The following is a 13,584-nucleotide window of genomic DNA, read 5'->3' as shown; positions in this document are numbered from 1 at the left end:
TATGTGAAAATGCACCGTAGCTTTGTTTTTAAGCATGTACGCATGCTGTTTATTAGTACATGGTTTTATTTCAGTCGTTTCTCCACTATTCTTCTCTTTGGTTGTTTATCTACTGTACATGGTGAGATTTTAGGGGTTCTGGTGCTGATGATTGGATTGAATGCATCAGAGATCCACAGCAGCACCTGTCATGAATAATTACTGTGATTGTAAAAGGCCCGCACAACAAACACAAGCTGACGGGTCTATCAGAGTGTGATCGCCAGCCAGGCAAAGCTGGACACTTCCAGGCCTGTGGAAATCTCTCTATTTATGGCTCACAAAGCCCCACTACGGGATCAAAGATAACAATAATTTCAGCCAGCCACATTATTTAATGAGGTTCATTTGGCTGGTTTTACAGTGTTTTTCTATGTGTGGAAACACTTGCTCTTAGAATTATGGTCTATGTATGAAAAAAGAAAAGCTATGGAGTACAACAGTGCCTGCCCACTTTTCAGGGGCCTTGGATTCGAAAGTATTTTTCCTGTTCTTTCCTTTCTTTTAATCACATCATTACAAACTTTAATTTGAAGCAAAATTATTTGAAAATCAAACAAAAAAAAAACAACAGTACAAGACTGTGACTGTGTACTTAACATCTTTAATGAGCGAAAGAAATATAAATCCTTGAAGCACCGCAGATGAAAAACAAATGGAAAACAATGGAGAATTATAGAACTATTTATTTAAAGCTGTTGATATCTTATGTTCATTGCTATGTATATACACACAAATACTTAAGTAGTTTGAGAGAGCAGGAAGAATCTATTATGTTATTTGTGATGCCTCATGTGAGTGGGCAGATGCCAAAAAATTTGCTTGTTGTAATTCTCTGTTTAGTGGAGATTTCTTTGCAGAATCATGGGTAATGTAGTTTCTCACCAGGACTCCCACTGTTAAACATGATTATTTAAAGGTGCCATAGAATCAAAAATAGAATTCACCTTCGCATAGTTGAATAACAAGAGTTCAGTACATGGAAATGACATACAGTGAGTCTCAAACACCATTGTTTCCTCCTTCTTATATAAATCTCATTTGTTTAAAAGACCTCCGAAGAACAGGCGAATCTCAACATAACACCAAATGTTACATAACAGTCAGGATCATTAATATGTACGCCTCCAATATTTGCATATGCCAGCTCAAGTTCAAGGCATTACACAAGGGCAGGCAGTATTAACGTCTGGATCTGTGCACAGCTGAATCATCAGACTAGGTAAGCAAGCAAAAATGGCAGATGGAGCAATAATAACTGACATGATCCATGATATTTTTATTTTTAGTGATATTTGTAAACTGTCTTTCTAAATGTTTGGTTAGCATGTTGCTAATGTACTGTTAAATGTGGTTAAAGTTACCATCGTTTATTACTGTATTCACGGAGACAAGAGAGCCGTCGCTATTTTCATTTTTAAACACTTGCAGTCTGTATAATGCATAAACACATCTCCATTCTTTATAAATCTCTCCAACAGTGTGTAATGTTAGCTTTAGCCATGGAGCACTATCAAACTCATTCAGAATCAAATGTAAACATCCAAATAAATACTATACTCACATGATCCGACACATGCATGCAGCAAGAACCTTTTTTGAGGGTTATATTAGCTGTGTGAACTTTGTTTATGCACTGTACTGTATTATAGTCGAGAGCTCTGGGGTCAAGGAGTGCGAGATTTAAAGGGGCCACAGCCTGAATTGGTGCTTAGTTAATGATGCCCCAAAATAGGCAGTTAAAAAAATTTATTAAAAAAATCTATGGGGTATTTTGAGCTGAAACTTCACAGATACATTCAGGGGACACCTTAAAGCACCGATATACTTCAAACAAAGTTCTTTTTCGTTCTTCGTTTAGGGGTAAAACGAAGTTCGAAATGCGTGACCAGCGATATACTGTAAACCAGTGGTCTCAAACTCCCGGCCCGCGGGCCATTTACGGCCCATCCACCCCCTCTACCCGGCCCGCAACTGATCTCAAAAATAAAACATAATCCGGCCCGCTAAATTATTATTATTATTATTATTCACTAGTTGCTACCTGTCTGATATGCAAAGATAAAGTCGCCGTTCTATGGGGGCATTCACATATCGCGTCACATAAGCGGTCACGCTGCATTCTCCTTCTTTCCAATGCGCTTTCGCTCCAGTGGCGTCTGTCGTTGCTATGCAACCATGAGCCGCGCTCTCAACCGCGTTGCTTCTATTACGAGCGCGCTTGCCTAAATTACAGTAAAAGCACTCGATTTTAAGTCACGAGCGTCGATTTAAACCACCGAAACGCGTCCGATGCAGCCATTAAACTTTACCGATGCTCAAACGGCATCTTGGACAAATGTGTCTCAGCTGCCAGGTGTCTGTCAAGAAACAGAAGAGTGTACAAATGTATTCAGGGATTGTATTTGTTCAGTACAGGGTTGTTCAGTGCAAGATTTTGTTATTTAAGCTAACAAAGTAAGGGAAAATACTTCCACTAAATGTTAAAAACTAATAATGTACCTATGTAACAATGAGAGATTTTTATTTTTTGGCAAAATAAAGTTGATATAGTAGGCCTAATGAAATTTGAAGTAAATTTGAAGTAAATGAGAAATAATGCAAAGGAAAGTAAATTTTCTGAAATGTTGCACTTTCTTGCGCTTGAATGTTAATATGGCCCTCCTATGAGGTGTCAATCACAGAAACGCCCCCCCGCCAATTTGAGATTGAGACCCCTGCTGTAAACGAACATCTGACGCCGCCCACACTGCTGAGATTGACGGTAAGATGAATATGTAAATATGTGAAAAATATGATTTTGTTCGAAATGACGTCACATCAGTTCGTTCTTCGATTTCGTTTGAAGTATACCGGCGCCTTTAGACTTATATTACATCTTGTGAAAGAACATTATAGGGCACCTTAGAAAAAAAAAAAGGTTAAAAATTATGCGGAATGATGGGTATTTACTATCGATTAGCAACCTTGTACTGTTGCTCACAGCATAGGTCTGTCATTAAGGTGTATAAGTTAATGGTAAAAATCAAATCCTTTATTGAAAAAATTAATGGAATTTTACTTCAGAACCCAACTTTTGCACCCCATAGTAAGCTAAGCTGCTGCATAACATATAGACCTTGATTGATACAGTAGCTGGTATTAACATCTGATCAAATGTGGACAATGCTAAATACAGGTATAAAGCATCCATAATGCTTTGTAATATGATCCCATTGCATTGCACCTTCCTTCAGTGAAGGGCCATTTCAATCAAAAGGCATCTATGACTTTGTTTCACGTAATATCTCTTTATATATCAAAATGTGATTTTATATCTCATAAAGTGACACTTCTCACCATGTGACTATACAGTATCTTGCAAGTGCAGCTTTGTTTCTCATAACTGCGACTTTATATTTTGCAGTTACAACATCATATCTTACAATGTGACACACTATAACTTAATTTTTTATTTTATTCTCATATTCTGCCTTTACTTTGAGGCAGAAACAGAATTTTTCTCAAAATCCGATCGCGAGTGGTCACAGCCACAGGAGACGCATTTGATGTTACTTCCAAGTGTAAACAGCAACATGTGTCACCTCCCCACTTGTGATCGTATCACCCAAGAGTTGATAGCTTATCTTTTTTGATAGGTTTTGAAATCCCCCCCAAAGACTGTATAAAATATTTCTGGAGCAAATACTTACTTTTATCAACACCGCTGTCTGCTCCCCAATGTAGTCGATGAGCTGCAGCTGGGCTAAGGCCTTAAAACACACCAAAGAGAAAATCAAGCCATAAACCAGAAACCAAAAAAACAGACATTTAACCTGACAGTCCTGATTTTCCATCTTTTAAACAATGGAAGTGGAATATCAAAATTCATATATTTTTGTCTCGCTGCTTGTGGTGCACACTGGTATGAGTGATTGTGAATGTTGGCTCTGCTGTAGAGGGCAAACAGTTTATCTTGGAGAAGCATTAAGCTCCCCACTGGGCCCAAGGGGTGGGCTTCCCTGTGTGAATACTGTCTTCCTTACAAAACAAAGGATTAAGCCAACACAAACAGCAAACCCAGCATTTATGCTGCTGACATGCTAACTTTTCCCTTACTTAGACTCCCAATCTCTAAGTCACCCTCTTTCTTTTACTCTGTTTATTTAGGAATGTGAAAGATAAAAATAAAAATGACAACACTCTATTATATACACTGTTAAATATTTTATCTTTTATAACAATGCACTTTTTTTCCGTAGGCTCGGTTTTGTAAAAAAAAAAGAATATATATATATATATATATATATATATATATATATATATATATATATATATATATATATATATATATATATATATATATATATATAATATGTATTATATATAAAAATATGAATAAAAAATAATTAATAATAGATTACATTTAAAAGAATAATTTTTCTTACAATAATTGAGCAAATTAATTTAGTTGACAAGTTAAAAAAAGATCTGTTGCATTTAAATCATACAATTGATTGATTGACTGATTGACTGATTGATTGAATGACTGACTGACTGACTGACTGACTGACTGACTGACTGACTGACTGACTGACTGACTGACTGACTGACTGACTGACTGACTGACTGACTGACTGACTGATTGATTGATTGATTGATTGATTGATTGATTGATTGATTGATTGATTGATTGATTGATTGATTGATTGATTGATTTGAACATGACAAGCTTGGAACATGCATACAAAACAACACGGGCCAGTGCCCAACTCAACTGTCTTTTCAGCCTTGTAAACAATGACTAGACATCACTGTGATGTAATACATAACAGAACATTGGGATATGTGGGCGTTTGTGTTTTCAAGCATGTCTGTGTGCAGTTCGTGAGCATTACCATACCTCCATAAGCACAAACAGAGCAGCAAAGAACAACAGAGTGGCCCATTCCACTCTGTGAAGTATGATCTCGAAGTCCTGAATGTCAGCCAGCACCAGTAACCACAGAGCTCCCAAGATAGCAATCCAACCTGAGGGACAAAACAGTACATCAAGCCAAGATCACTGGAAAAGTACAGAGAACACTGTGAACACAAATGCAATTTTATTTCCTGTTGTTGCACGTAAAGGTTTTAAGATAATGGAATCCTGGAAACAGCCGACCAGTAGTTAATGCAATGCATCAATCATATGTTATGCCTCTATCTATCTTGCCTTTCCATGACCACAAACACATTCTCATCAGCCGACCACAGTGGTCCTAAATCTGGTATTCCACTCACACAAATCCTCAGTCAGCGGGAGAGACCAAACAGTGGCATTCAATTAGAAACACAGTCCAGCCACCCCTCAAACAGACTCATAAACGCTCTGCACATCAATACACTGACACCACAGGAATTCTGCGACACCACAATGGACTACAGGTTGTCAGGGTGTAAGAATAATAGACCTAAGCCAGTTACTGGATAGTCTTCATTAAAGTCTTCTGTGATGTGTTTGACACTGATCTAATTACCTCAGTCTAAATAAACGATGGGAATCGCAACTACAACAGAGAAAACAGAACATAAATGTGGTGGTTTTTCCTTGAGAGAGTAAATCATATTAATTAATTCTGTATGCTTTTATATGTACAGCCAAAGCTATCTCACAACCTCGTATTGTATTTTACGAGGTGGCTAATTCGTACGAATTCATACGATTTGTCTAAACCCCATTGATGGGTAAGTTTAGGGACGGGATTAGGGGTAGGTCATTCGTACGAATTCATACGAATTTAGCAACTCGTAAAATATGTACACTTTAGCAAAAAAACATACAAATTCGTACAAGTGAGATCATACGAGTGCAATCGTACAAATTTGTATGAATTAGCCACATAGTAAAATAAGTACGAATTGCAGTGAGATCGGGTTGGTACAGCCTTCAGTTGCATTGATTATGAAAGAAGTATCTCATGTTCACCTAGGCTGCATTTATTTGATCAAAAATACTGTCAAAACAGTAATATTGCAAAATATTATTAAAATGTAAAATAATTGTTTTCTATTTTAGTAATAGAAATATAGACAATAATAGATAATAGATCATTATTATCAATGTTTATCTTTGTAGAAATGTATGGGGGGTGATATTTCCTTTTGAAACATTTTTTTCAAAAATACAGTATATTTGTTGCGTGTTCCATGGACTAAAGAAAAAATAGTGGACTAAAGAAAAAAGTTTGGAAGAGGATGAGTAAATGAATTTTCATTTTCATATGTTTCCTTTAAGTTGTACAGTAAATATCATAGCAAAATAAGAGTCAACTACTAAACCCTGTTTATTTCCACTCAGATGTTATTGTGATATCAATCTGAAAATTCTATGGAAGTGAAATAAAAAGGACATTAACTGAAATGAACATGAAATGTACATGCTGTGAAGAAATATTGGCAGATATTTTAATACTGATTAGCTGATGTACCATTTCTCAGAAGCCTCTGGGAATAAAAATGCATGCAGCATGTCAGGAACAAAATGTACGAGTCACTAAAGTGAGACTAATAATACGGCATGACGTGGGCCAGTGTTATAATGCTACATCACATGCGGTGTTAGATGTCCATCATAATAAGTGTGCCATTTAGAGATCAGAGCTGTGCACAACTAATGCGTCACATGTCAGCCTTTGACCTTTACTATAATAGCCACAAAAAAGCAGGCTTTATTCTGGACCTGCATATTACATGCAACTGTTTGACATTAACCATAAAAAAAAAAGATTCGCTGCAAATGTTACAACAAACGAACAAAAGCCATTAGTACAGTTAATGAATGCTTATATACCTGGAGAAACATTTACAAGCAGTAAGATCAGAGTTTAAAATGTATTTAAGTGCATGTAGTAGATTATCATCTCTAGGTTGTGTTTTACCGGAGCAACAACTAAGCATCCAGATAAAATGGTTCTTGGAAATCTTATTCCACAGTACATTGCTTGTCATCATTTATCAAAAAGCAGTGAATTTCTTGTAATTTTACATTTATTTGTTTGTGCAGTATTAATATTTCTATTGAATATTAATTCTCAATGTAGTAAGAATACAAATATGAGAGCTTGAAAAGTGGATGGTGTCCGATTGGTATGGTGTATATGACTGTATTTTGGCCTTGAGTTAAAAGCAGGAACACGTAGTGTGGACTCTGAGGAGTTTAGTCCTTGAAGCAGCATGTGTTGAGCAGATGGTCACTCCACACTATCAAAGCTTTGGGGTCGAAATTACATTTTTTATCATATAACAACACACCAAGGGGCTCAATGGTAGTAGTTCTCAACTGGTGCACCACAATCCAAAAAATGGGTCACAGGTCTGGGGAAAAATGCTAAATGCAAACAATGAAATTAAATAAAAATGAATACACTTTTATTTTTAGGGAGTTCTCTGTTGATATTTTGGCACAAATGTATTAGTTACATGGTAAAAGCATACAAAAGTAGGTGCCATCATTAAAATGCACACATCATTAAAAATTTTATTTTAAAGAAGCCATATTATGCACTTTTACAATGTCTTGGTTTTGTTTTGAGGTCTACTAGAATAAGTTTTTAAACTTGAATTAAAAAAACAACTTTTTTTTAAACATATTTTATATTGTTGTCGCATCTGGACTCTCTGTTTATATCCTGTCTCTATGAAGCCCCTTCACAATGAGCTCTGATTGGTCGGCAGTAACAGTGTGTTGGGATTGGTCAACCTTTTCGAACATATAATGTCACGCCCCTTATAACTGCAAGTTTTAACACATTTCCAAAAAAGGTCCTCTTTAAGACAGTTTATTATTATCATTATTATTAATATTTTTGGTCGATAAACAAGATCTTTTTTGAGTTGTTCATGTAAAATCTGGGTCCTAAAGCAAAACCCACTACTTGGGTCCAGCAAAGTGGAGTCATCCATAACATTTTGTACCAGCGCTCTGTGAATTTAAAGGGTTAGTTCACCCAAAAATGCAAATTCTGTCATTAATTACTCACCCTCATGTCATTCAAAACCCTTAAGACTTATGTTCATCTTCGGAATACAAATGAAGATCTTTTTGATGAAATCTGAGAGCTTTCTGTCCCTCCTTAGACAGCTATATAACTACCATTTTGAAGCATCAAAAAGTTCATAAAGAGATCGTAAAACTAATCCATATGAATTGAGCAGTATAGTCCAAATTTTCTGAAGAGACTCAATCACTTTATAGACTTATATTCACATATAAACATTCATCAACTCACACATCAATTGTGGCAAACAGCGGCTTAAGCATTGAGGTTCATTCTTGTGTGTTATGCAGCACGTTTGAGCTTCCGGAAGAAGTTTGTTCTCACGCATCAAGCAGTTTCAGTTGAGCTTCGGTTTATGTTCGCTGATCAATGATTTTTATGTGAATAATAGCCTAAATTAAATCTGTTTATCGTATAAAACGATTGAGTCTCTTCAGAAAATTTGACTAAACCACTCAATTCAGAGTGGTCCAATCCAAAAACTAAAACTATGGATTAGTTTTACAATCTCTTTATGAACTAACTAACCCACACCACTCAAAGCAGAATAGTGATTTACTGAGCAATTATCTAAAGACCCCACTTCAACCAGAAAGACTATTTCCTGTTAGCCAGACAGAGGCTTTGAACTCCAGCCAGCGATGACAGTGAGTGAAGTGCCTCCATTAAAAAAAGCTTGACAATTGTCAAACAGTTATTATTATAAAAGCTTCCCACATTTAGCACAAAACACCACATGCATGCACAAATACTTTTGGGATTATGACCAACACTGGTCAGTAAATGCTGCAACAAACCAATACGCTATAAATCATAGCGGAGGGGGTGACAGTATGCTCCCAATTTGACCAAAATTTGATTAAACAGGTGAGTGCTGGAGATTGCCCATGGGGAATCATTTAATAAGGGATGAGAAGGACGAACAGAGGAAAAGCCAAAGACAGGAAGAGAAAGTACAGAAGAAGAGAGAGAAAGATTCAGATGCAGTAACAGAGAGGACACAGATGTACTGCAATTGTGGAGGAGAATATATTAAAGGAAAGACGGTTTTGATTTAAAGGAACACTCCACTTTTTTTGAAAATAGGCTCATTTTCCAACTCCCCTAGAGTTAAACCGTTGAGTTTTACCGTTTTTGAATCCATTCAGCCGATCTCCGGTTCTGGCGGTACCACTTTTAGCATAGCTTAGCATAGTTCATTGAATCTGATTAGACCGTTAGCATTGCGCTTAAAAATGACCAAAGAGTTTTGATATTTTTCCTATTTAAAACTTGACTCTTCTGTAGTTAAATCGTGTACTAAGACCGGCGGAAAATGAAAAGTTGCAATTTTCTAGGTTGATATGGCTAGGAACTATCTCATTCAGGCGTAATAATCAAGGAACTTTGCTGCCGTTCCATGGCTGCAGCAGGCACAATGATATTACGCAGCGTCTCTCACAAACGTCTCCATGGTTGCAAGGCACGTTCCCTGTGCAAGCAGGGGCTCACGGGCGCTGCGTAATATCATTGCACTGCTGCAGCCATGGAACGGCAGCAAAGTTCCTTGATTATTACGCATGAATGAGAGTATAGTTCCTAGCCATATCAGCCTAGAAAATCGCAACTTTTCATTTTCCGCCGGTCTTAGTACACGATGTAACTACAGAAGAGTCAAGTTTTAAATAGGAAAAATATCAAAACTCTTTGGTCATTTTTGAGCGCGATGCTAACGGTCTAATCAGATTCAATGAACTATGCTAAGCTATGCTAAAATTGGTACCACCAGAACCGGAGATCGGCTGAATGGATTCGAAAACGGTAAAACTCAACTGTTTAACTCTAGAGGAGTTGGAAAATTAGCCTATTTTCAAAAAAAGTGGAGTGTTCCTTTAAACAAGGTAAAGATCATAAAAGGCAATGTTGTTCAGAATAGCTGAATGATGGAAGACAAAGTTATGTAACTAATTAATAGAATATCCAAGTCCATTTAAAAAAAAAAAAAAGTAGATTGTGGCAATCAGGATGCAATTTTTATATGTAACTGCTACATAATATAATGTATTAGCTGTAAAAATAGGAGTCTGTAAGTGACATGCATTATTCAAATATCTGTTATGCCCCTCATGTTTGGATGATACCCTAAAGATGTATATTTTAAAATAAAAGTAATTCCAAGAATAAGCTCCAATTTCCCACCAGAGACTTTGAATATCCTCTCATCTAATGAAAACCCAGGAGAAAGAAAATAATAAAGCTTTAATCTCTTTGAGACTGTGATTGCAAAATGTGTTTGGGTTCTCAAAAGATTAAAAAAGTCAAGAAGTATCAACCTGATACTTCAATTATAAATACGATTTTTTAGGTTTTAAACAGAATTCGGGGTCAAACACAACATGAGGCATTTCATGAAAACTTTCACGTCACAAGTGGATACCTTAAGTTTTTTTTCTCTAGTGAAAAGTAAGAACATGTAAATCACAATTCACCACCAGATAGACAAGACAGACAGAAATCATCTGACTTTAAAACACTTTTTTGTAGATATAAGTATCTTTTCTCCAAGAGTAAATTATATTCACTGATTTGAATGGCACAAACACACACACAGGCAGTGTAGCTCATGCGTGGTGTGAAATGAATCCCAGACTTCTTCCACACTGGCAATGGAACGGTTTTGTCACAACACAAGTCCAAAAAAAGTAACTTTTGATTTGCTTTCCACTTCAGTTTTCCCCCACGGCATCCAACTGAAGATGGATGAAGAATTGGGGGCCTTTAGCAGTGCACAGCACAAACAGAGCAGAAAAATGAGAAAGAAAAGCAGAGAGAAAAAGGCCCTGCAATTAAAAGAAGTTTGCTGAGAAACCTTGGAGGCTCATTCATCATACCCAAAACAACACCGGCATTCCGGCCCGTTGAGTGAGACACAAACACCACCTCATCATGTTCTTCTTTTTAAAGCAAATGTGTTTCCACAAGCACCTTTTTATAAAGAACTCTTGTCTCTCTCAGGATGTTCCAGGAAGAAATGAGCTGTTGCGTGTTTTCTACTTTGATTAATCTTCCTCTGTTTCCTCATTCATTATTTGGTGGTACAGCTTTTGTGCTGCCCAGGAGATAAATTGTCTTATATCTTAATTTGGTTATTTATAAATGACTATATCAAGAGATGAGATGCATTAGTAATATTTAATATGCATGTGCTCCAGATCTTAAATTCTAAAATTTAAATAAATTAATATTACTTCAAAGTCACAGTACAGAAGAGTTTTTGGTTAAAAATGAACCAAATTCAAACACAAACACAACCCATGGTAGAAGTAACTTTATGAGTAAAACAGAAATGGTGTTAGAGAGGCCAAAGTTTGATTAACACAAGATATTTAAATTAAAAGTTGCATGATGATTTCTATGAACCTTTTTTTAGATTTTGAGAGCCTGTTAATATCTTTACTTTCAGAGTAAAATCTCAAACTGAGAATCTAACCGATATATTATCTTAATATATATTTTCTTTCTAAAAATGTCCTACATATAAATGTTTTCATGGACCTATAGAAATTACCTTTCAGAGCCTTTTTCCCCCTGACATTCTTTGATTGACTTAAAAATCAAGAAAACTCCCCAGATGAACTTTTACTGCTAATGTTCTTCATAGAAATGTGCTAATGTTCACTAGTCAAGAGAAGAATCAAATTGTAATTACATAATTTTTCTGGGAAATGGATGGCCTTGGGGCTTAAGAATCACTTAATTGTCATGAATGTGCTTTTCGTTAGAAAGTCATGTGGAGCTCTGTGAGCACAGTGCATCCTGTGTGCTTCATTGCCCTCCAGCAGACGCACTGTATCCTCGCCCATGATTAAATAATCAATATCAAAGGTCAAACGGAGTGGTGATGTGTCAACCTAATGAAAGTCTAATGACAGTCATTTGCAGCCCATGCAGGCCAACCCTGGTTTTGATCAGAACGAAGGACTGAGGAGAATTCAAAAGCAGAACTGCACTGTTTTTTTTGAAAATGGTAATGTACAGTGATTATTTTTGCGATCAGTGCCAATTAATTATATACACAGCTGTGGAAAGGCAAAAAAAACATGATTTTGTATGTATGAAGAGATGAGAGGTGATCATTTTCAAAATAATATTCATGTGTCATCCCTCCATAAGATCAAACTGCCCACAAATGAGAATTGATTATCAATACACAATCAGACTCAAACAATATAACAACCTAAGCGAGCTGTATGGCTGACTGGCATTCTCTGACTGACCAAGTCTTTCTCACTAATAATGTTTGGTGAAGTTCTCAATCAGTAATTGACATCTCATTCACCGTGTAATAAACATGTACAAAAACCAGTTCGACAAAGCTAGAGCAAAAAGTAAGGCTGTGTGGCGGGGGGAAAAAAAACAAACAAAAAAAAAATTAAAACAGAAACAAATGACTAATTTTGGGGCGAGTAATACTAGCTGTCTTATTAAATCTCAGCTACTCCATTGTTATGGCTTTGTGTTAGTGTCTCTATCTACATTTAAAGCCCAGCTGCAAACAATTACCACATCAACACATTGATGGATATACACGCACCAATTAGATCATGGGAGGATCCGGCCAGCTTTATTAGAATAACATTTGTTTCTCTATTTTCATTCTCTCATCCTAATATAATGCATATAAAATGAAATGTTTTCTCTGTGGTAGAGGATTTGGCACATTTTTGATAATTTCCAAAATAGCGAAGTATTCTTGTGATTCCATTTCCTCTGCTCAAACAGAGAGGAAACAAGCCCTCATAATTAGATAGTGAGGCGTGTAAACAGCAGGGCCAGTTCAGCAATAGAAATGGATGAAGCCTGATTATTTGTGTCCTTGTTTGTCTCTCTCTTACCCAGATCCAGATGTATGGCAGGAACAAAGGAGTTCAGGAAGAACATAAAGATGACCACCCCAAGGACAGTCAGACACTTGACCAGGAGGATTTTATCAGTTATTCTGTGCTGTAAAAGACCATGAAAAACATGTTTAGAGACAAGACAGAAAGAAACATGTCTAATACCTATTATGCCCTCTAAACGAGCGTTTCTTGTGGGTTTACAAAGGAAGAGATGCTGTGAACGCACCTAGAAACATATCTTTTGTTTTTGACATCAAAGGTCATACGTCCAATTAAACTCCAATAAATGGTATTTAATAAAAAACATAACCCAGACACACAGATTCAACTGCAACAAGGCTAATGATAGTGTGTCCTAACCAATGTTTTAGTGAATTATTGGCTGCCAAGCAAAAATAAAACCATCAAATTTCAATTTATTATTTAGAAACCAAACTATAAACACTGTAAAAACTTCTGCAGTTGTTTATGCAATTACAAATTTTTAAATTTGAACATGCTTATACAGTTAATAATAATATTACTGCATTAATAAATGTAAATTTGTGCGTAGATGTGTTAAGGACATTTCGTTTATTTTTGTACAAAGTGAATGAATGAGTGAATGAATGAATGAATGAATTTGAGAGCCAGTGATCTAAACGCTG

General features: G+C 36.2%; 1 protein-coding gene across 1 annotated transcript in view; it reads right to left on the bottom strand.

Annotated features, from left to right (window-relative positions):
- Positions 1-13,584, bottom strand: part of oca2 (oculocutaneous albinism II) — an 88,019-nt gene that overhangs the window by 24,446 nt on the left and 49,989 nt on the right. The window contains exons 17-19 of the mRNA XM_067374287.1: positions 12,932-13,040; positions 4,922-5,049; positions 3,732-3,791 (exon numbers count right to left, since the gene is read on the bottom strand). Coding sequence (XP_067230388.1) covers positions 3,732-3,791; positions 4,922-5,049; positions 12,932-13,040 — 297 coding nt within the window. The remainder of the gene's footprint in view (positions 1-3,731; positions 3,792-4,921; positions 5,050-12,931; positions 13,041-13,584) is intronic.

The sequence above is a fragment of the Chanodichthys erythropterus genome, chromosome 21, assembly GCF_024489055.1.
Source record: "Chanodichthys erythropterus isolate Z2021 chromosome 21, ASM2448905v1, whole genome shotgun sequence".
Classification (NCBI taxonomy): Eukaryota; Metazoa; Chordata; class Actinopteri; order Cypriniformes; family Xenocyprididae; genus Chanodichthys; species Chanodichthys erythropterus.
The sequence above is the reverse complement of the archived record's forward strand: the minus strand, read 5'-3'. Positions and strand labels throughout refer to the sequence as shown.